Source organism: Chiloscyllium plagiosum, chromosome 19 (assembly GCF_004010195.1).
Source record: "Chiloscyllium plagiosum isolate BGI_BamShark_2017 chromosome 19, ASM401019v2, whole genome shotgun sequence".
Lineage (NCBI taxonomy): Eukaryota > Metazoa > Chordata > Chondrichthyes > Orectolobiformes > Hemiscylliidae > Chiloscyllium > Chiloscyllium plagiosum.
Window position 1 is genome coordinate 18079883 of NC_057728.1, and position 24320 is coordinate 18104202.

The 24320-nt window shown below is 41.1% G+C and overlaps 1 protein-coding gene across 7 annotated transcripts in view; it reads left to right on the plus strand.

Annotated features, from left to right (window-relative positions):
* The window catches only part of prr5b (proline rich 5b (renal)), a 124161-nt gene that overhangs the window by 34386 nt on the left and 65455 nt on the right, over nt 1–24320 (plus strand). For 4 of the 7 annotated variants that reach the window (XM_043709219.1, XM_043709221.1, XM_043709216.1 and 1 more), the window contains exons 2-4: nt 18666–18779; nt 20584–20664; nt 23190–23238. In XM_043709219.1, coding sequence (XP_043565154.1) covers nt 18676–18779; nt 20584–20664; nt 23190–23238 — 234 coding nt within the window. In that variant the 5' untranslated portion in view covers nt 18666–18675. Of the gene's footprint in view, nt 1–17831; nt 18153–18204; nt 18780–20583; nt 20665–23189; nt 23239–24320 lie in introns of those variants that run through there. The other 3 variants (XM_043709220.1, XM_043709218.1, XM_043709217.1) reach the window with 3 other exon arrangements.

The window sequence follows — 24320 nt, forward strand, 5'->3', positions numbered from 1 at the left end:
TTGTACTCTATGCTACTTTCTCCCCACCCCCACCCCCACCCTCCTCTCACTTATCTCTCCACTCTGCAGGCAGACCTGCCTCTATTCCTGATGAAGGGTTTTTGCCTGAAACGTCGATTTCCCAGCTCCTCGGATGCTGCCTGAACTGCTGTGCTTTTCCAGCACCACTCTAATCCAGCTTCTCAAGGTTGTCAGTGGTGATCCATCAGGGGTGGGGTGAGAAATGTTACTTTCCTCTTCGCAGAGGTCAGGTCCTGGCTCCAGTCATGTCGAATACATTATTTACATCAGGAATCAATCCTACTCCTGGCTGTGGCACTCAAGTCTGGAGTGATTTACCTTAGATGCCAAAGTGCCAGTCACCTCCCAACTTCCCATTGCCTCTATGTAGTGCCAGGAGCCGCTCACTTCACACCTGGGACCTATTGAAGTGTTAAGGATTTGTACCCCGTTGTCATCTTTGTCCCCTATTCTGCTCGTTGCAGTTAGAATGGCATTTGCTCACAGAGCTGATGATAAACAGTGACCATATATTGATAGCTGTGAGGACATACACGTGTCACAAATGTGTCCAAGGAAAGTGGTCTTCCTTTCCCTCTTGCTAGATGTCAGCCTACTCTGTGTTGCAGACCATCAGACAAGCTCGGGAGTGTTTGTATCTAGAGGGTTCAGACATACTGAGTGTGTCCTGCCCAGAGATATGTGCATCCTTCTGGCCTTGAACTTGCACAGAGCTAGAGGTGCGGGGTGGGGGGGGGGGGGGGTGGTGGGCAGGCAGGGTAGAGATGGAAGGTTTGGCCATGCTGGAGTGTCCTGAAGGGAGATTTCTGGAGGAGAGTGCCTGTATGTGACCTTCCAGCATTGCTGCACGTTCCTCTGTACTGTGAAGGCAGCACTGAGCCAGGTAGGTCGTGCCTGGTGGGGTGGTCTCCTCTGTCTCCTGAGGGAAGAGAAGGGTCCTCCTCTGCACAGCCTCATCCACAAGGACCTCCTGGTCCCGTTCAGCAAAGTGAATGCTAATTTTCCTCCCTCTACCCAGCCCAGGTCAATTCACATAAACTGCACAGTTCCATACTGACAGCACTTGACCTGTATTTTAAAGATGGCACCAATGCTGAGAATCTCAGGACATCCTGGCAATAGTGAGGACTTCACTCTGCTGAGAGGGCAGAAACAGTGAGTGGGGAGCCATTGGGCTGCAGTGTATAGCCAATGCGGGGAGTTTCAGAATACAGTGTGAGCAATCTCAGTATGCCCTGTGGAGAGAAACCCTCTGTAAAACGCACCAGAATTGTCATTTTAATTTCTGCTAAAATTCAGTCCAATCATTTTCGAGTCAAGTGCAGGGCTGAATTATTAAGCTCTAAAAAAATTATTTGGGCATCTATAAGTTTGAAAATTCCTGCTTTTTTTCTCTGAAGCTTCTTGTAGTGATCGGTGCTGGGTCCATTACTTTTTGTCATATAGATGATTTGGATGTGAACATAGGAGGTATAGTTAGTTAGTTTGCAGATGACACCAAAATTGGAGGTGTAGTGGAAGCGAAGAAGGTTACCTCAGTTTATAATGGTTTACAATGGGCTGAGGAGTGGCAAATGGAATGTAATTCAGATAAATGTGAGGTGCTGCATTTTGGGAAAGCAAATCTTAGCAGGATTTGTACACTTAATGGTAATGTTAAGGTCCTAGGGAGTGTTGCTGAACAAAGGGACCTTGGAGTGCAGGTTCATAACTTCTTGAACGTAGAGTCGTAGGTAAATAGGATAGTGAAGAAGGCATTTGGTATGCTTTCCTTTATTGGTCAGAGTATTGAGTACAGGGTTTGGGAGGTCATGTTGCGGCTATAGAGGACATTGGTTAGGCCACTTTTGGAATATTGCATGCAGTTCTGGTCTCCTTCCTATCGGAAGGATGTTGTGAAACTTGAAAGGGTTCAGAAAAGATTTACAAGGATGTTGCCAGGGTTAGAGGATTTGAGCTACAGGGAGAGGCTGAATATTCTAGGGGTGTTCTCCCTGGAGCTCCGGAGGCGGAGGAGGTGACCTTATAGAGGTTTACAAAATTATGAGGGGCATGGATAGGATAAATAGACAAAGTCTTTTCCCTGGGGGTCGGGGAGTCCAGAACTAGAGGACATAGGTTTAGGGTGAAAGGGGAAAGATATAAAAGAGACCTAAGGGGCCCCTTTTTCACACAGAGGATGGCACGTGTGTGGAATGAGCTGCCAGAGGATGTGGTGGAGGCTGGTACAATTGCAACATTTAAAAGGCATCTGGATGTGTATATGAAAAGGAAGGGTTTGGAGGGATATGGGCCGGGTGCTGGTAGGTGGGACTAGATTGGGTTGGGATATCTGGTTGGCATGGATAAGTTGGACCGAAGGATTTGTTTCCATGCTATACAACTCTATGACTCTGTGACTATGTGAATCTGATTTTACTGGAATCACACACCCTCAGTCATGAGGCTGGATTGTTGTTTTGTATCAGACCTTAATGGCTGATAACAACAAGTAGTGTGAAATACTTATTGGACTTTGATAGAATGGAAACCCTTCCAAATTGTAAACCTGGAAAGTTTGTTTTATATTAAAAAAAAGTACAGTGATGAGGATTGGTAGAAACCATACTGCTATTGTTATGAACTTAGTGGAGCCTGAATCTGACAACCCAGGTATTCACTGCAAAAATTAAGCTACAAGCTTCACAGTTTAAATCAGAAGTATATAATGCGCAAAAATCAAACTAATAATCACACAATTTTAAATAATCAGTTAGAGAGTCATTGAGATGTACAGCATGGAAACGGACCCTTTCAGTCCAACTCTTTATGTCAAAGATTAACAAATAAAGAACACAGATACTTCTACTGTAAAACAAACTTCTTCGTACAACTTCCCATCTGCATCCATGTTAAGTTAGAACCCCAATAATCTTAAATCAAATGCGATTCTGAAATTGAAAGATTAACTAACTACTTAATCTTAGTAGAGTTTCAAGATTCATAGAAGGGCTGAGATATCTTCAGGTCTTATGCTTACTTCCAGCAAGATGGTCCCTTCACATCGTCTCCAACCATCCCACAGCTATAGACGCCCAGTTTAATTCAGGCATTGGAAAGGTCTAACGTGCAGCTACCTCAGATCAGAAATTCCCTGGTTCTAATGTTCTTTAATTTTGAGTCCTGTATCCAGAACTCTCTTTCTCTGTTCTGTAAGAAATCCAAATCACTGTTAGGAGTCTTTCAGTTAATAATTGGTTTAATTCTTTAAGCCAACACCCATAATTTCAAATTAATTCAGCTGGAAAGAAATGCTCTCTGATCTGTAGCCAGGTTGTTCTATTCTAAACTCAAATTGTTCAAACATACAGCCACCTCCAAGCAGTTACTTCCCCCTCTAAATTAGTGAACTTCATACTGACCTTTATGTTTCTATTGTTTATCTTCCAGGCAACTTGGTCACATGATGAGTTACTGGAAGACACATGCTTTACAAAGAATTGAGAAACCCAGCTCCTGAAGGGAGCACAATCCCACCATGTAACATCACTTTTTTTTGGCTCAAAACACTACCATAGTGAAAATGGGCTGCAGGTCTACAGTGCATGGTTGATATTTCGCCATAGTTTTCCAGGAGGAAGTACAACTTCTGAGCAGCATTAGTTTTTTTTGTACTACACAGCTGATTCAGTATATGCTCAAACGTTTGAAAGTTTTTTTGCAGGGCTACAAATGAGCAAGATTTTAAAGAGCCTGACTTATACATGGCATGTTTAGTTCACTTTGTGGTTGCAGAGCTTAGAGGGATCATTGCTTCTAAGACCATTGATGGCTAGCAAAGTCTATTTAAGACGTTCTGGGTCAGTGATACTTGTCAATTGACACAAGCAGATGTGGAAGGAATAACTTCTAACAAGCCTCTGATCTACCTTTTTCTTCTATTCCTAAAGTTGTTCTCATCTTCCTCTTTTCCTCCTTCATGTGATGAAAGAAATTCCCTTTGGCTTAGTGGTGTCACCAGTGCCAACTGTATTTTGATCAGAATGACCTCATTAGCAAATGTTCTCATTGAAGTTCCAAAGTACTAAAGAAATCAATATGCAGCACTTACAGTCCTGACAGTGGATGCACTTAATGACCTCCTTAATATGACAAATAAAACTGAAAGAATTGTAGATGCTGGAAATCAGAAACAAAAACAGAAATTGCTGGAAAAGCTTGGCAGATCCAAGGACAGGTCAATTTCTGCTTTTGCTGTTTCAATTTCTGTTTTTGTTCCTCAATATGGTGCGTTTCTCAAGGAATGTCAGACCATTTATGTACTGATGGTCATTACTTGGGTGAGAACTAGCTCCTCACCGTTGACCCCAATTAGATGGGCAGATCAAGTAACTTGTTCCCTTAATGTGAACTGTTGTTTTCCTCTTGGACAATAATTTGAATGCAGTCTTTTTGTAGTGCATTTAAGGTAGCAGCTATTAAGAATTTGGACAAACATCCAAAGTAAGTTATGGCTCCCTTACAATAATGGACAAAACCTGACATGGTATTTTGAAATGTTTAAATATAATGTGTCTTAGTATTTTCATTACCCTTAAATGAATAACTCATGAAGTTGTTTGGCAGATTGGACAGATTTATCAACATCTCGATACGGGATTTCAAGTTTCATTTCATTAATAGAAACGGAAGAAAGTTTTATGTCCTTTTACTCGTTGTCTTGATAACATGGGATGTTTTGAAGTGATGTCAATGATTTATTTTCATTTCAAAACGTGTTTGTTGTGTGAAGTACGAGTCTCAGGTTTTTCTGTACTTGAGGCAACAAGAATACACACCATGACCAGAGAAATAACACTTGCACAAAGCTGTGATGATGATTTGGAACGTCACGGTCTTGAAACAACACCACGTACAGCTGAATTGTCAAAGGTTGTAAATATTAAATATAAAGTCTGATTTTTCAAGTTAATGCGTCATCCCATGAAGCAGAAAAGGGCCCAATAACCTTCCTCCTATCATCTGAACCGCTGTGAGAGTATAGGGGCTTGATTTGTCTGCCAGTTACAAGCTAAATAGATACACAGAAAATCTAAAAGACAAACAAAATGGAAAACAGACCCAAAAAGTATCCTTTCCTCTCAAAAAAGTTACAGATAGTGACATGATAAAGTGTGCCCACCATAGTATGAAACCATTGCTCTGGTTAAAGTTGGCAACAGAGACAATGATTAGAAAGGAAATCGCACTTCCATCTTCCAACAAACGTCCTGAAATTGGATAGTGACATGACAAACAACTTTATGTTTATCAGGCACTGCATATCTACCCGAAATATCAGATTACCTCAGGTCAGCACTGTGAATGAATAAACAACAAGAACAAAGACTGCCTGCCTGTGTAAATATACTGATTGTTATTTGCATGACTGTTACATTTTCTTGTGATGTCATGGGTGTGATTTTCCACTATTTGTTCCCCTGTCTCATCTGAGAAACTGGTGAGAGGGAGCTGATGGTCTTGGGGTTTGAGGGGGTGGTGCTGGGGCTTGGCGGGGAGGGTGGGAGAGGGAGGGAGGAGGTTGCAGGCCAGATGATGGGCTGAACTGGCGTGCACCTCAGAAACCTCACGAGTAACCAAGGTGTTCATGAGGTAAATTTAAGCTGAAACTGTAAACATGCATGCCGCCTTCCTGAAACAAAGATGACCAATAATCCAAATATAAAAATGTAGGCCCTATGCGATGTTTAGGTCCAAACAGGCATTTCCAACATTTTGCTCATTTATATCGACTCAGTCAATGATCCCTAAATTAAGACCATTTAAAACCGGATCTGGAAAATTTTTCAATCTTCCAACCAACCTGCACAATGGGCCCTGGCCTGATGTACCATCTGCCTCAGCATGGAATCTGAATATCTCTTCTTCCCAGTTTTAGCCTGACATCTGCCCCTTGAACATGACTGGCAAGTTGCTCATCGGATCTGGGTGCTCCCATGGTCCAGGTATCATGCCATCACCAATGCATCCTAGCTGGAAACTGACTGTTTCTTAGAAGTAGCACAGAGCAGGCCTTGTATCATCCAGTGCTCGGTTGGATCTCATGTTGCCTTATTGGCTGAAGTTTGCCAATTACTACCACCGAATGTGACCTTAAAATGTTACCCAGTGAGCCACTTATTCTAAGTGTTCTTGAGATGCCTGACAGAAAACATTTGTTTGGAGAAATTAGTTTGCTAGTTTATAGGCTGTTTGAGGGGCTTTTCATAACTCTTGATTAAACATGAATAGGAAGGGTCTAGAGTGATATGGGCCAATTGCTGCCAAATGGGACTAGATTAGGTTGAGATAGCTGGTTGGCATGGACGAGTTGGATGGAATGGTCTCATTCTGTGCTGTACATCTCTATGGCTCTATAAGCTCCATACAGCATTTGTCACCGGGGCTGCTGACCCCAATTTCAAGCTGCACTGCACTTAACATATGACTGGGCCCAGAGAGAATATCCAAGAGTCTGAGGTGGAGACGCCATGCTGTTAAAAGAAAAAGGTATAGTGGTTATGTGTTCACAGATGTTACGGTGTGGAGCTTAGCTCCTAGAAAACAGCAGGCTATAATGGCAACATGCTGGCATTAAAGCAGGCAACTTGTTATGAACAATGAGCTATAAAAGTTACAGCCTGAAGGGTTTAAATCCTACACCTTATCTGCAAGCCTCACAATGTTTGTCTGTATAGAAAAATGTAGGTCAGCTACTTTACTTCCAGAAGACAGCTGCATTTTTTCCATGAATGGCTATTTAAAAGAGAGCAGCTCCGATAGGATTTTTTGGATGGTAGACTTTCCAGTCCTGCACCCACAGAGTCAGTGGGAATGTATCCCTGCCAATCAAAGCAATCCCTACACAGTTATTTCATGTTCCACAGAGCATTAATTGGCTGAAGATTGGATTTCCATCCCTTATTTGAGCAGAGGTTCCAGCTCAGAGAACTGCCGGTCATTCTGGACTGGTCAGCGGCTTTGTCATTCCAACAACATCAGTGGCCAAGACGTGGACTACAAGCAGTCCTTGAAATTTAAGGCTTGGAGTTTGGGAGGAACTAAGTACTTGTGGTGGAGGGAGTGCTAGTGATGGACAATGGGGGCCACTAACTAGATCCCTACCCTTCTGGCCAGAGACATGTGCAGTATAATCTTTCAGGCATTATCACTCACCCCCGAACTCTTCACACCGGCCTAAAGATTGTGGGGTAGGTGGAAAGCCAGCCTTATTCACAGCCATTGTTACCTCAAGGCACACTTACATTTTCATTGGGGAAGTATCAGTTTGAGGTACTTTGCTAGCCTAGCCAATCCTCCATTAAAACACACTAAATAATTAGTTACTTGATAAAGAAAAATGACCTGAATATCATTTTAAGACTGAACACTACAGTTAGAAAAGAAAAGTAAAAGACGATGGATTTTGGGAAATCTGAAACACGCTTGGGGAATGCCAGAGAAGCTCAGAAGAATATAATTAATGTTTTTCAGTCCGGTATGAGTTGCAAAGAAACGTCATATTGGAATTGAAGCATTGATTCTGTTTCTTTCCCCAGAGATGCTGCCAGAGGGCCTTAGTTTCTCCACATTTTCTATTTGCATTTCTGCTAGAAACCTTTCACAAAAGCACACACTTTTTTTTCTGGTGTTGGGCACCTGTGGGCTACTTTCCCCGAAGTTCCACAGTTTTGTAATTTAAATTCTTCATTAATGGTTCTTCCGTGAAAACATGTTTTTTTATCCACATGTTGAATGTGTAATTATTCAGTAACTGGATGCCACAGAAATGTTCAAATCCAAAATGAATCAGGTTGTTAAGGCAGAGCCTGGGCAAACTTCCTTGTTTATGATGTTGTTGCTCAGCCTGGAGGTAAAGAGACATCCAGATGGGATGTGTGCTGTTTACCACAGGTCTTTCTTCCAGTGAAAAATTGCCTGGAATGGGAAAAAAATGATAGCCAATGGGCCAGTGAAAAGGTTAAAATCTAGAAGCACTTACTGCATTAGTGTATGTTTAGTTGATGAAAACATTCCCCTCTGCATTATTCAAATAACTAGTGCTTCAGCACCTACCAGAACAATAAGTGCAAGTAAGCAATTAACTACATTAATGTTCATAACCTTAACAACTAAAAGCAACAAGAACATACCATGAAAATTAACGATTGCACTGTTTCCCATTATAGTCGCCTGACCAGAAGGATTGCTTTTTAACAACAAAATAAAGTTATGACGAGCATTAATATATTGCTTTGTCCCCTTGTTTCTCTAAACACTTTTACAATTTTTTTTGTTGAAAAGCAAGCATTAATAATTTTAATTGGGGAGGAATGGAGAATAACTCAGCCCAACTTTAACCAGTGAATTAATATTATAAGCATGCAGCAATAAGCCTAGTGAAGACTGATCATTGACTGTGCATGTACCACCTCACATATCACCATGAACACATAGCATTTCAAATTTAAAAAGCTTAAAATTTGACTATCAATAAGATCTCTTTTAAAAATTATGATGTTCCCCCTCAAACTTTTTAACAGGAGTATTGACAAAACAAAATTATATTACTATACTGTCACTGTAATTACATCTGAACATCAGAAAGGCCTTATCTCCTTTATCTAAATTTAGTCATTGTTCAATAGGAATCAACAACTAGCCACAGCTGAGGCTGTGATTATACTGTTGAAGCTAACTTTAGCAACAAATGTCTTACACACAGTACAAATAAATGTACTTGCAAATAAACAGTTGTCACCCTTTCATGGTGCAAATTATTGTTGCTTCCTATTTCCCAAAGCGGAGTTCTAGCCTGAATTTAACAGACACAGCCCACCTTAGTGCAGCCTTCAGACTGTTATCGAGCAGTTGTGACTGGTACTTTGACTTCATCAGAATGATTGCAGAGAATGGCACACATAGGATCTGCCCTCATATTCCTTGTTGTTGGTGGGCGGCACGGTGGCACAGTGGTTAGCACTGCTGCCTCACAGCGCCAGAGACCCGGGTTCAATTCCCGACTCAGGCGACTGACTGTGTGGAGTTTGCACGTTCTCCCCGTGTCTGCGTGGGTTTCCTCCGGGTGCTCCGGTTTCCTCCCACAGTCCAAAGATGTGCACGTCAGGTGAATTGGCCATGCTAAATTGCCCGTAGTGTTAGGGGTAAATGTACGGGAATGGGTGGGTTACGCTTCGGCGGGTCGGTGTGGACTTGTTGGGCCGAAGGGCCTGTTTCCACACTGTAAGTTATCTAATCTAATCTAATCCTTCCAGAATGTGGTTGGGTGTTGCTTACGCATGCTCTTTCTTGATTGGGTTAACTCGTTTTGCCCTGACCATGAGCTCACACAGTGCTGATGGTGTTTTCATGTTGTATATGGCAAGTTGAGCATTACAAAATCCATTGGAGCAAGTTTGATCTCACAAATAAATCATGGATATTTGTTCAAATTCAATGCTATTAGAACAGTTGGTGACCAATGCCTCTTTGATTATTTTGCAAGGGATATTGAGAGTTGTAAACTCTCCAGCTTCTTGATATATATTTTTATTTTAAAAAAATTTTATAAAGTCTTATACTCTTTATAAACTTTTTAAAAGATTATACATTAAATTTTTAATATTCACATTTTATGAAATGAGTGTTCTTCCTTACGATGTGAGAGGATCATATTTCAGGCAAGTAATTACAGTCAAAAAGGCATCTTGCTTAACCTCAGAATACAGTATATCATAATGTGTATTTAAATTGATGGTTTAGCATCTAATAACAACTCACTTATTGTTTCTTTATTGGTGTCCAGTGTTTGCCAAAGGTTTGGAATGTAAACAAAAATGTGTCTTCCTTTGCAGAGATTAGAACTTTCCCAACAGTATTGACAGAATATACCATCTTGGTGAACATGCCTCTCAGAACTAATATCAATAGGAGATTAATTGCTTATCTAATTCCTGTTTGTTTGGATCCATCTACGTGCATACTGTCAGTTGTATTTTTCGACATAACACTCATTGTAACTAACTGACCACAAAGTGCTTTGAGATGTCTCTGTCAAGGACTTTTGTGGTGATACATAAACATGCACTTCAGAAATTCAGAGAGTCATACAGCATGGAAACAGACCTTTCGGTCCAACCAGTCCAAGTCGACCATAATCCCAAACTAATCTAGTCCCACCTGCCTATGCTTAGTCCATATCCCTCCAAACATTCCTTATACATGGACTTATCGAAATGTCGTTTAAATGTTGTAACTGTACCTGCATCCACCACTTCCTCTGGACGTTTATTCCACACATAAACCACTCTGTGCAAAAATATTGCTCCTAATGGGCGGCACGGTGGTACAGTGGTTAGCACTGCTGCCTCACAGCGCCAGAGACCCAGGTTCAATTCCCGCCTCAGGCGACTGACTGTGTGGAGTTTGCACGTTCTCCCTGTGTCTGTGTGGGTTTCCTCCAGGTGCTCCGGTTTCCTCCCACAGTCCAAAGATGTGCCGGTCAGGTGAATTGGCCATGCTAAATTGCCCGTAGTGTTAGGTAAGGGGTATGGGTGGGTTGCACTTTGGCGGTCGGTGTGGACTTGTTGGGCCGAAGGGCCTGTTTCCACACTGTAATCTAATCTAATCTAATGTCTTTTTAAAATCTTTCAACTCTCACCTTAAAAACATACCCCCTAGTTTTGAAATCTCCCATCCTCGGGCAAAGACACTTGCTATTCACTTTATCTATACCCTTCGTGATTTTATAAACCTCTATAGGGTCACTTCTCAACTTCCTACGGTCCAATGAATAAAGTCCCAGCCTCTCCTTATACCTCAAACCCTCCTTCCTGGTAACATCCTGGTAAATCTCTTCTGAATCCTCTCCAGCTTAATAATATCCTTCCTATAATATGGAGACCAGAACTGGACACAGTACTTCATAAGAGGCCTCACCAATGTCCTGTGCAACCTCAACATAATGTCCCAGCTGCTATATAGGTAGTTCTTCTATAATGTGATGGTTGCGTTCTTGTGCAAGCCCGCATTACAGAAAAATCGCGCTTTAGAAACACATGTCCTCAATTCGCCAAGCGCATTACAGCAACTTTACATTAACAAAACGCATGTTATAGCAGAATGACCTGTACTCAAAGGTGTGAGCAATGAAGGCAAGCATGCTAAATGCCTTCTTAACCAGCCTATTTATATGTGGTGCAAACTTCAAAGAATCATGTACCTGAACCCCTAGGCCTCTATGTTCTACAACACTACCCAAGGCCCTACTTTTAATTGTATAAGTCTTGCTTTTGTTTGTTTTACCAAAATGCAATAGCTCACACTTATCAAATTAAATTCCATCTGCTGCTCTTCAGCCCACTGACCCAATTGATCAAGATCTCTTTGTAATCTTAGATAACCTTCTTCATTTTCCACTATACCACCAATCCTGGTAACATAGAACATAGAAAAGTACAGCACAGAACAGGCCCTTTGGCCCACGATTTTGTGTCGAGGTTTAATCCTAACGTAAAATATAATAACTTAACCTACACACCCCTCAACTCACTGCCATCCATGTGCATGTCCAGCAGTCACTTAAATGTCCCCAATGACTCTGCTTCCAGCACCACAGCAACGCATTCCATGCATTCACAACTCTCTGCATAAAGAACCTACCTCTACCATCTGCAAACATATTAACCATACCTTCTATATTCTCATCTAAGTCATTTATATAAACGACAAACAAAAGTGAACCTGCACCAATCCCTATGGAACACCGCTGGTGATAGGCCTCCAGTCCATCATCACTCTCTGTCTCCTGCCATTAAGCCAATTATGTATCGAATTGGCAAGCTCACTCTGAATCCCATGTGACCTAACTTTACTGATAGTCAAAGGAACCTTGTCAAAGGCTTTACTAACGTATTTACACAGTCTTTACTTCAGAACATGTATCAAGTAAAAGATCTTTTTTTGAATTTTACCTGGAATTAATTTCTAAAGTTTGAGGGAAAATTCCAATATCCCAACTAATTCGGAAAGCCCCAACTATTTCTAAATATGAACCATAAATGTCTGACAACGTCTGCTTCAAAAACAATATCGTTCGAATTGAAAACTGTTCCATCTGAAAGATTTGCAATGTATAAAGGGCCCTGTAAGGTTAAAATCTAAGTAAGCAACAGATTTCACTGGTCAGTACCCATATGGAGAAAAAGTAAGAATTCACGAATATATTGTATGAGCAAATTCAATTCTCACAGTAAATTTTTAATGGAAGACATATTTGAATGAATTCCATTTAAGTTAACATAATTTGAATTAAATGATATCAAATTAAGATACACTGTATCTACTTCCTCATATAGCTATGTTTTTAATAGTTTGATCACGGAATCCCTAAATACCATGGATAATGGACATTTTAACGCCCTCAGGGAAGTTAGTGAATCAGGTTTTTTGTTGAAACTTCAAGTCCAAGCTGCTGTGGTGGAATTTGAACACATGTCTCCATATCATTAGCTCAAGTCTCTGGATTACTAGTACAGTAATGTAAGCACTCTGCTTGATGTAGCTAACGTGAACAACATTCCATTTGTAAATAGGTTCCAAAACAATGGTAACTTCCTGGTCAAGGTGTCAAAGGCCGTTGATATCATCTAATAATAACTGCATGTTCTAACATCTAAACTTTTAAGAAGAGATGGTCAGATTTCATAGCAAGTGGCTGCATCACCTAAAACTGTCTTTAAATACCATTAAATCATTTAAAGAATAAGTAATCCAAATTACACAGCATCCCCCATGACTTTAAGACGCTCCGCAGAACTGTGCAGCACTGAGGATGTGTACTCACTGCTGTAATAAAGAAGATAAAGCAACCAATTCATGCACAGCAAACTCTCATGGCCTGCATTGAGATAATGAGCAGATGATCTATCTTAATGAAGTTGGTCGGTGGATAAATATCGACCTGAACACTGGGAATATCTTTGAACATCACATGGTGCTTTTCAGAGAAGGCTTTTCTTGAAGGTCATGACAGAGACCCTGGCAAAGTCCCCACTGAATTCAAAGCCACAATTATATGAATTTTGAGAAACCTTTCATTAAAACTTCTCACAAGAGGCTTGTTAGAAAAATGGAGGCATCCAGGAAGATCAAACAGCATGAACCTAAAGTAGATTGATGAATAGAAACCAAACAGCTAGAGTAAAAGGTTGGTAGTTAGATTGAAGAATTGTAGCGCTGTAATGTGGTGCTGAATTTACGTTTAATCTGAATACAGAAAGACAGTTTACACCTGAGTACAGAGAACTCAATCTTGAAATAAAGCCATAGAGTATAGAGCTGTACAGCATGGAAAGAGAACCTTTGATCGAACTTGTCTATGTCGACTAGATATCCTAAATAAATCTAGTTCCACTTGCCAGCACCCGGCCCATATCCTTCTAAACATTTCCTGTTCATATACCCATTCAGCTGCCTTTTCGATGTTGTAATTGTACCCGCCTCCACCACTTCCTCTGGCAGCTCATTCAATACCTATTCCTTGGGTCCCTTTTAAATCTTTACCCTCTCACCTTAAACCAATGCCTTCGAGTTTTGGACTCCCCCACCCCAGGAAAAAGACCTTGTCTATTCACCTTATTCATGCCCCTCATGAATTCATAAACCTCTATAAGGTTCACCCCTCATTCTCCAACGCTCCAGGGAAACAGCCCAGCCTTACCAACCTCTCCCTTCAGCTCAAATCCTCCAACCCTGGCAACATCCTTGTAAATCTTTTCTGAACCCTTTCAGGTTTCACAACGTCCTTCCGATAGGAAGGAGACCAGAAAAGCATACAATATTTCAAAAATGGCCTTACCAATGTCCTGTACAGCTGCAACATGACCTCCCAATTCCGGTACTCAGTACTCTGACCAATAAAGGAAAGCATACCAAACGCCTTCTTCACTATCCTATCTACCTGCGACTCCACTTTCAGGGAGCTATGAACCTGCAATCCAAGGTCTCTTTGTCCAGCCACACTCCCTCGGACCTTACCATTAAGTGTATAAGTCCTGCTAAGATTTGTTTTCCCAAAATGCAGCACCTCGCATTTATCTGAATTAAACTCCATCTGCCACTTCTCAGCCCATTGGCCCATCTGATCAAGATCTTGTTGTAATCTGAGGTTACCCTCTTCACTGTCCACTACACCTCCATTTTTGGTGTCATCTGCAAACTTACTAACTATACATTCTATATTCACATCCAAATCATTTATATAGATGATGAAAACAGTGGATGCAGCTCCGATCCTTGTGGCACACTGCTGGTCACAGGCCTCCAGTCTGAAAAACAACTCTCCGCCTCCAGTCTAAAAAGCAACCCTCCGCTACCACCCTCTGTCTTCTACCCTCGAGCCAGTTCTATATTGAAATGGCTAGTTCTCCCTGTATTCCATGAGATCTAACCTTGCTAACTAGTCCACCATGAGGAATCTTGTTGAATGCCTTACTGAAGGCCATGTAGATCATATCCACCACTCTGCCCTCATCAATCCTCTTTGTTACGTCTTTAAAAAACTCAACCAAGGTCGTGAGACATGATTTCCCACACACAAAGCCATGTTGACCATCCCTAATCAGCCCTTGCATTTCCAAATACATGTAAATCTTGTCCCTCAGGATTCCCACCAACAACTTGCCCACCACTGATGTCAGGCTCACCAGTCTATAGCTCCCTGGCCTTTCCTTACCACCTTTCCTAAATGGTGGCACTACCTTAGCCAACCTCCAGTCTTCCAGCACCTCACCTGTGACTATTGATGATACAAATATCTCAATAAGAGGATCAGCAATCAATTCCCACAGTTTCCCACAGAGTTCTAGGGTACACCTGATTAGGTCCTGGGGATTTATCAACTCCCTCCTGACTGTATACCCACAGTGCTGTCACCTGTGCTGGGTCAGTCCTGCCAGTGGGACAGCGATGGTGATGGTGCTGTCTGGGACATTGTCTGCAAGGTATGATTCTGTGAATATGACTATGTCAGGCTGTTGCTTGACTAGTCTGTGAGGCAGCTTTCCCAATTTTGGCACTAGCCCCCAGATGTTAGTTGGGAGATTCGTGCAGGGTTGACAGGGCTGTTTCTGCTGTTGTCTTTTCTGGTGCCAAGGTCGTTGCCAGATGGTCCGTCTGGTTTCATTTCTTTCTTGAGACTTTGTGCTGATTGATACAACTGAGTGATTTGCTTGGCCATTTCAAAGTGCAGTTGAGAGTCAACCACATTCTTGTGGGTCTGAAATCCTGTGTGAGGATGGCAGATTTCCTTCCCTGAAGAACCATTAGTGAGTCAAATGGGTTTTTCCCACAATCAACAACGGTTTCATCAATAGAATGACACCATAGCAAAATATAGTGTGAATATATGATTGAAAACAGAATTGAGGATTATAAGGATATGTTCAGAGATTTTGTTAATGTGAAATTGTTGTATTAAGAATGGTGACAATCAAATTTGAATAAAGACTTGCAGTATTTTTGCATCATTCGTGACCTTAGGTTGTCTGAAAGGGCTTTATAGTCAATGAAACACTTAATATGTAGTCACTGTTGTAATGTAGGAGAAGTGGCAGTCAATTAGCAATTAGCCAACAGCAAATTCCCACAAACGGCTATGTGATGATGGCCAGATAATCTGTTTTTGGTAATGTTGATTGAGGGATAACGAGCAGTCGGGACACGGAAGATTTTCCACGTTTCTTCTCAAAACCAGGCCTTGGAAACAATTATGTCCATGTGAGAGAGCAGATGGCACCTTGTCTTCGGCAAACAATAGCATTTCAGGCAATGTAGCAGTCTCTCAGTACTTAGAACATTGTTACTATGTTCAAATATCTGAACTCATTCTTGAACCCTTGTCTAATTGGCTCTGAGATGCAGGTATGGCTACTAAATTAGCATCTGGAAGTTAGATAGACGTATTGGAATTTTGGTTCATTTACATTGAAAAGGTAAAGAGCTGTATAGAAACATAGAAAATAGACATTATTTGGAGGTGCCGGTGTGGGACTGTGGTGTACAAAGTTACAAATCACACAACAGCAGGTTAAAGTCCGACAGGTTTAATTGGAAGCACTAGCTTTCGGAGCGACGCTCCTTCATCAGGAGGTTGTGGAGTACACAATATGTGTCTTACAACTGTGTACTCCACAACCACCTGATGAAGGAGCAGCGCTCCGAAAGCTAGTGCTTCCAATTAAACCTGTTGGACTATAATCTGGTGTTGTGTGATTTGTAAAATAGAAAATAGAGGTAACAATAGGCCATCAGATCTTTGAATGTGCTCTACCATTAAATATGGCCCTGGCTTATCATCCAACGTAGTAATCCATTCCTGCTTTGCCCGTCTCGCCTCTGGTCCCATTAGCCTTAAGAACTATATCTAACTCCTTCTTGAAAACATTCAATGTTTTGGCGTCACCTGTGTTCTTTGACAGAGAGTTTCACAGGCTCATCATCCTCTAGGTTGAAGAAATTTTTCCTGAACTCAGTCCCAAATGGCCCACCCTGTATTGTTACACTGTATGATAGCTTTTCTCAAGATAATTTGGGGGTTTATTATTATTCCACACAGTCTACAAAATAAACAAGCTGGGTGACCTTTCTTATTTCATCCTTTGTTACACTTCGAACCATAGACTCCCTCCAGTGCAGAAAGACGCTATTTGGCGCAGCGAGTCTGCAGTGACCCTCCAAAGAGCACCCCTGAAACCCTGCATTTGCCATGGCTAACCCACCTAGCCTGCACAGCCCTGGACACAATGGGGCAATTTAGCATGGGCCAATCCACAAAATCTGCATCTCTTTGAACTGTGGAAGGAAACGCATGCAGATACTGGAACAATGTGCAGACTCCACACAGACAGTTGCTCGAGGCTGGAATTGAACTTGGGTCCCCGGTGCTGTGAGGCAGCAGTACTAACCACTGAACCCACTCAAAAAGCTTTTTATAGCATTGAAAATAAGGTAAACTGGTATGTATATTAATGTTTTTCTCCCTAGCAGGTCACTCCCAGAATAGCTTTTGAAGTCTAATCACAAAACTTTCGTACACAAGAGGCCACTTCGGCTGGATTAACCAGTCTTGCATAGATTAGATTACTTACAGTGTGGAAACAGGCCCTTCGGTCCAACAAGTCCACACCGACCCGCCGAAGCGCAACCCACCCATACCCCTACATTTACCCCTTACCTAACACTACGGAGAATTTAGCGCATGGCCAATTCACCTGACGTGCACATCTTTGGACTGTGGGAGGAAACCGGAGCACCCGGAGGAAACCCACGCAGACACGGGGAGAATGTGCAAACTCCACACAGTCAGTCGCCTGAGGCGGGAATTGAACCCGGGTCTCTGGTGCTGTGAGGCAGCAGTGCTAACCACTGTGCCGCCCACTAAGATCACTGTTTTACTGGTTTCGACTAAGAGAAATTTCTGGCGGGACATTTGATAGTAACATCGGGTCTTTCTCGCTCACTCTAAGTAGAGAGAATGGAACAATTGGCGCATAACATCAGCTTTGGGTCCCTGCTTGATATCACTGCATCCCCAACATTGTCAGCGCAGCATTTTGTCAATCCTGCGCGGAAATGTCAACCCAGTTCATGTATTCGAGTGTCTGGAGTGAGGAAATGAAACAGCAATCTCCTGTTTCAGAACTGAGAGTGCTAACCACTGAACCGAGGCTGAATGGGATGTGACTTTAATTCAATTTGAATCCCGTGCCTAAATCTGAATCATTGTTTCCACTGTAAGCGTTTACTGTGTGAGGTTGAAATGCACCGTGTGCTTCTTCTTTAACTTAAAATTAATACTTAAACGGTGACGGGTCAGTGGAAACTTTTTTTTAAAAAACTGCATTTGTAGCAATCAGTTCAAACGCTGTGATCAATCTGTTCCAAAGCAGGAAGTGAGCTAATGATCAAACTGTTCTGTACAAGGTGCAAAGTGTCCTCATAAAATAAATCTCTTTTAGCTCTTCTCTCTCGAATGGAAAGTGCGACAGAAACATTCGCACACAGTTGCATTTCACACTTCCCTACTGTCGAAACTGTTCGCATTTCTTCTGGCTGTAAATGATTTTTTTTGGGGGAAGAAAATAATAAACTTGTTGCCAATATACTGAGAACTCTCTTCCCACCTCCTCCCCCCCTCAAGCAATCCCTTCGGAAAAAGCAGTAAGGGTGGAGTCACAGCGTCAGATCCGCTGGCCAGTTGCTGTCTCTGTGTGTGAGACAGAGAGAGAAAGCTGTGGAATAGTTTCCTCCTGAACTTGCCCTAGGTTACTGCTTAGAGTCTGTGGAATGTGGTCACCACTGAGTTTGATCTGTGTGGTTCTTTTTTTTTTAAAAAAGAAAAGTCACCCCTTGAAACATTCACCGTTACGTATGAGACGGTTTCTGTTTGAAAGCTAGCTCCACAGAGTTTTTTTTTGTTATATTTTTATCGCCCACTGTGCGGTTGACTCCTGAGGCCATTCACTTGCCCAAGCAGCGTCTTCTCCTTACCCACCACCTTTTTTTTTTGTTTTTCACTTTGCTGTTCGGGGTTAAGTCTGTGTACTAACCATGAGGAATTTCCGCAGACCGAAGTTCATGAGTTCACCCAGCCTCAGCGACCTGGCCAAGAGCGAGCAAGCAGCTTTAGACGAGCGGGGGACCCAGCAGCGACGCGCCGGCTCCAACGCCACCTGGAACAGGTAAAGGCTGCAAGTGACATCGCTCCCCCCTTGCACAGCTTCACTGTCAGTGTTTACAAGTACACTCGCTCGCTTCTAATTTCAAACCTAACCTCTACATTGCATGCTAATATACATGGATCAGAACTCTGCGTTCAAATCAATGTGTAGTCTCCTGTCGGGGCGCCTGTTTTAATATTAAGACATGTGAAGGCGTCAGCATCTTTGGAGAGAGAAACAGTTAATGTTTTGAATGCGTTCTGATTCTTCACTGAAGAATGGTCAATTCAAAAGGGCAGACTGGTTCTCAGCACAGAAGATGGGTGTTTCATTAGATTTCCAACATCCACTCACTTCGAGTTGTCAAGAAACGGCCCAGGGGTCCACATATACTTGCACCCACTGATGTCAATATTGGGTTGGGTTTTGCCAGGTTGCCTTGTCAATGGGACTCAGCCAATCGGCTGGCAGCATAGTGCCACTGCTGTCAGTGGCCTCCTGCTGTAGCTGGAGATAGGAGAGGCAGTCTCAGTGTTGGAGCACTCTGGGAAAAAGTTCAGGAAAATTTCATTTAGCCTGGGTAGGCCCCAGTGATGGGCATTAGAACCAGTCTGCTGGGAGACCCTCATATGGAGTCATCAGAAAGAAAAATTCATTCCACCCTGAGAGAAATCCTTCATTCTCAACCCACAATGAGGAAACCGTAAAGGGTGAGGTGTCAGCTACACTGTTTATATACAGGGCAACATCTGTAACAAAGTGATTGAATATTTACTATAACATGTATATCATAACACGTGATGTTATAACCCAGGAGTTTTAAGTCCAAAAATAGCATCCAATTTGAAAATCAACAAAAACAATTTGTACAAACAGTCTATAAAGCTGTAATTATGGACACTGTACAACACAGGCATCATCTACAGCTATAACATTAAAGACAAGGATCCTTTTAAAATATGGGACTAATAGGCTCAGGCGTCCTCAGTTGGGTACTTAGTTTTTATGTCAAATTGTGGCACTGGAAAAGCACAACAGGCCAGGCAGTATTCGAGGAGCAGGCATTTCTGATGAAGAGCTTATGTCCAAAATGTCGACCCTCCTGCTCCTCGAATGCTGCCTAATGGGCTGTGCTTTTCCAGTGCCACACTTTTCGACTGAATGTCTCCAACGGTTGCAGTCCTCACTTTTCACTTAGGTTCTCTGTAGAATAATGGTATGAAACTCAGATATCTGCTTAGGGAAGGCAGGTTTTTATTATTAGTCTTATAGTAAGATCTTTTTAAATGAGTGAGTGTTTATAACTGCTAATGTTAAGAAGTTGCACAGTTGAGAAGATAATTTAATGCTAGGCTTTACTGTTAATCGATGTTTCTAGAAGTATATTCAGAAGCTATTTCCAAAGTGATAGATCTGCCTTTATTGTATGTCCTGATTGGTTTACAATAATACTTATAAACTTCTTAAATTTATTAATGGAAGTCACCAGATGTTTTATTAATAGAATAAACTAACTGCACTTTAGCCCACAACTGGCAGCTGCTTTGCCACTTCTGAGCGCACTCCAAAATTAAATTAATTTGATTGGAGACAAGAGGACAAATAATTTATAAGATGTGCCTGGGTTGAAACTTAATATTTAGGAAAATGTACTGCTAACTTGAAATGCAAGCATCTGACTGATCACTGGTTACTTGCATTGTGTCAAAGGCAGTAGCAGAGTAAAAAGGATGACTATATTAAATTGTTCTGGTTAATTGGTCTATATTAACTGGACAGTATTATTTATTTGGTCTAAACAAATGCTGAATCTTTTGTTTTCCAGCATACAGAATGCTGTAATCGCTGTCTTCCAGCGGAAGGGTTTACCTGATAATGAGCTCTATAGTCTTAATGAAGGAGTCAGGTGAGTAAGTACAGAACTTCTGTATTTGAGATTAACCTTTCTTGGCTGAAATGCTGGTCAGTCCAACTGAACTTCCGTGATGTAAAAAAGCAGACTGAAAATAAGCATTTCTTATAAATAAGTTGATCCACTGATAAGTCAGTTGCTTGGAAAATTCTGTTTTGGTGGGGAAGCTAATTATTTGGTGCTGAAAAGTAATGCTTTCTGTAATTCAATATAATCTCCAGCAATGGCATGTGAAAAGATAGTAAGTTTACCTGGGACAAAGTAATAGTGCTTTAATTGACCATTCCCCTTCCAGTAACAATTATTTTCATGATTCTCTATACCTTGTAACTGATTCACTTGTTTATCAGGAAGCAAGCAGTTTCATGGGATCAATGCTGTTTGGTACCTTACTTTGAAATCTAGGCAAGGAGATCCCTTTCATGACACCTTTGTACATTAAGCTGTTTTAATTCTCTAATATTACCTGAGTATTCCCTCAAGGCAGCTGCACTCCTTCAGTAATCCATCTAAAGTCACACTTAAAGTAAAATCAAGCTCAGATAACATGTATTGTGTGGACCGTTTGACAGCAACTTGTCACCGTTGAATCAGAATCTTTCTTCTGTTGATGGCTGTCTGTCGCTGCTGTATTTCCAGTACAGATTGTAAAATAGCAATCAGGAGAGGAACAATGAATACTTATAACACTAACTTCAGTTCACTCTCGTAACCTGACTAGGAGCAGTGAAATCCTTATTAACCATTAGTTGAAGCTGCATATTCTTGCCTGTATGATTCACAACCACACCTCATTGTCCTTTAGTTCAAAGAAAAGTGAAGCTTACAAACTATGAATAATACATTAGTTTGCTTTACTACCTGTATTTTTAAGTATTAAACTTTAAATAGTAATGATGACAACACTGGTCAACTGTTATGAGATGTTTAAAGTCAGATAACTTAAGTCCTGCCTAATCGATTCAATGAGGTTGCACTCTGTTGAACTTTACAATCTTGTCAAGCCTGCACTCTAGATTGGATCATTAACAGCTATAATTATTTGTAAATAAATATCTGCAGTACTGATCTCCTTTGAATTTTTCCCCCAGTGATTGATACTTGAGCTGAAATATTTAGAAAGCAGACAAAAGATTGTTGATGGTAAATACAAACCATGGAGTATTTCATATGATAGTTGCAAGTCAGAGTTAACATAGTAAGAAACTATAAGAATGACACGAGGAGATTTATCCAATACCATCTGAAGCTTACACTTTTTGTTGATCATAGTGTGTTTACTGAGCTCTCTGTATACATTTGTGTTTAGATACTTTTGAATGATTTTGTCCTGCATTAGTCTATTGTTTTCATCTTTGTATTTTTTAAAGCAGTATAAAATTTAGATCTTTAATAATTTTATTAAATGGCAGAATAGGCTCCAAGGGCCATATTGTTCCCTTAATGTTCTAGTTGTGTTCTGGAAAAGTGCAACTCAAAACGAAATGAAGCCAAATTGATGTTCCCATGGCAACCAGTGTAAAGACTGCAATTGAATTCAGTAGGACATTCTTTGTCAGAATAAAAAATCATTAAAACATATTCCCAAGTTCCTATATTTGTAAATGAAATAACATTTTAAAATGCTAATTATGCTAACTATTTATATTTCTGCTCACGAATGCTTCTCCCCATCACTTCCTCCTTCTGCTCCCTGTTGCTTCCTGCTTCCCTGTCCTAAAACCTTGCTGGAAGCAAAGAAAAAGTGAGAGGAGTCACGAGGGTAAAGATCAGGGAGGAAAGCTAGGAGAAGGATTGCCAGTGAATGGGAGAGCAGGAGAGGCCAATCCAAAATGGCAGGCCATGCAACAATATCAGCATGAAATGATGCTAAAATGGAAATGCCAGCTCTAAGTGCACAAGTATTATATCCTCAAACATTGAGATAATGATTTAAAACAAGACAACTCAAGTCAGAGACTGCTATACTCTCATCTCGATTAAGTTCATGCATTTTCTTTTAACCATGTATGACTTAACTGAGGGAACAACCAGCAACTTGCGTTTCCCACTCACCATGATTTGGAAACTCTTTCCACTTCATACCCTTGAGGATGGGGCGTGGAAGGATGGTAGAATTTTGACCTTGACCATCAGGAAGCTGACACGAATGAATGCAACGCTTGTTGACAGTTTTATTCTGTGTTGAAATCCTGAGTATTTCCTGGCAGGTATGGTTAAAATTACCCTTCTACGTTACAATCATCAATGCCTAAAGTCAGATGTATCATCACTGGAAGCAAAATAAAGATCACTTGACTTTGTCCATACAAAATAGCTTAGTCATAATTGTAGAAAAGCACCACTTTGAGTGCCAATCTCATGTTTTTTTAATTCCTCACACCATCCTTCTTTATGACCTTTGGGTGAGCTTGCTAGCTGAGGACAGTTTTGAGCTGTGGATCCATGCCCGAGCACAACTAGTTTAGACTGGTCCAACTTGATTCTAATCTTGATTTTTTTGTTCTCTCTTGCTGCAGACAGTTGTTGAAAACAGAACTTGGATCATTTTTCACTGAGTACCTTCAGGTTAGTAGCATGTATTTTTCCATAGCCTCCACACTGAATTGTTAATTTAGAGAGACAATTGTTTTGTTTTTTTTAAATACCCACAATACTGATCTCTGGCACCAAATAATACAAATTGAAAACTAGCAGCACATGTATGGACTCCCAGCTGGGACTGAGGAGAAAGTGCAACTTGCTCCTAAAACCTAGGGTTTTGAAGAATCTTTTAAATTTTAGTGATGTTGTATAGAACCATTCAAAATTATGAGAGGAATGTACAGAATAGATAGTTGGGAGTCTTTTTTTCCAGGGTAGAAGTGTCAATTACTAGGGGATGTGGTGAAAGGAGATGTGAAAGGCAGTTTTTTTCACACGGAGGGTAGCAAGTGCCTGGAATGCACTCCAGAAGTGGTGATAAAAGCTGATACATAGCAACATTGAAGAGGCATCTTGACAGATACATGAAAAGACAGGAAATAGAAGGATACAGACAACATAGAGACAAAAGGATTTTAGTTTCGAAAGATATCGTGTTTCAGCGTAGGCTTGGTGGGCCGAAGGGCCTCTTTCTGTGCTGTACTGTTCCTTGTGCATCTGTGTTGATTAATGCTGTACATGGTATGATATTTTGTACATGTTAAGGATGACTACTTAGAAAGAGATTAAAGTTCACCTGAGACACTGGGGATATGAGCAAGTATAGCTGTTCTCCAGGTCTCATTATGAATGCTGTAGTGAAAATTATTTCAGGAACCATGAATTTCCCAAATTGATGATATTGAGGGAGAAGAGCTTCTAGATAATTTACATTATTTTCAAAAATTCTCTGTAAAAACAACCTTCCTTTGACAAGTGCATCGTTGCATTCTGAAGAAGTCCAGGCCTGTAATACAACATATTGAACAGCGACCTTTTTCGCCTCTTCCTGGTTCATTTCTGCCCAGTAGGAATGACCTGGTAAGGATACAATTTTCACAATACCGAACATGCTGTCAAAAAGCTTGCACTGTTTTCCATGACTACTACTATCAGGAGTTTTCCCCCACATTATATACACTACAGGGCATTGGAACATGGATAGGTATTGATAATTCACTACATAG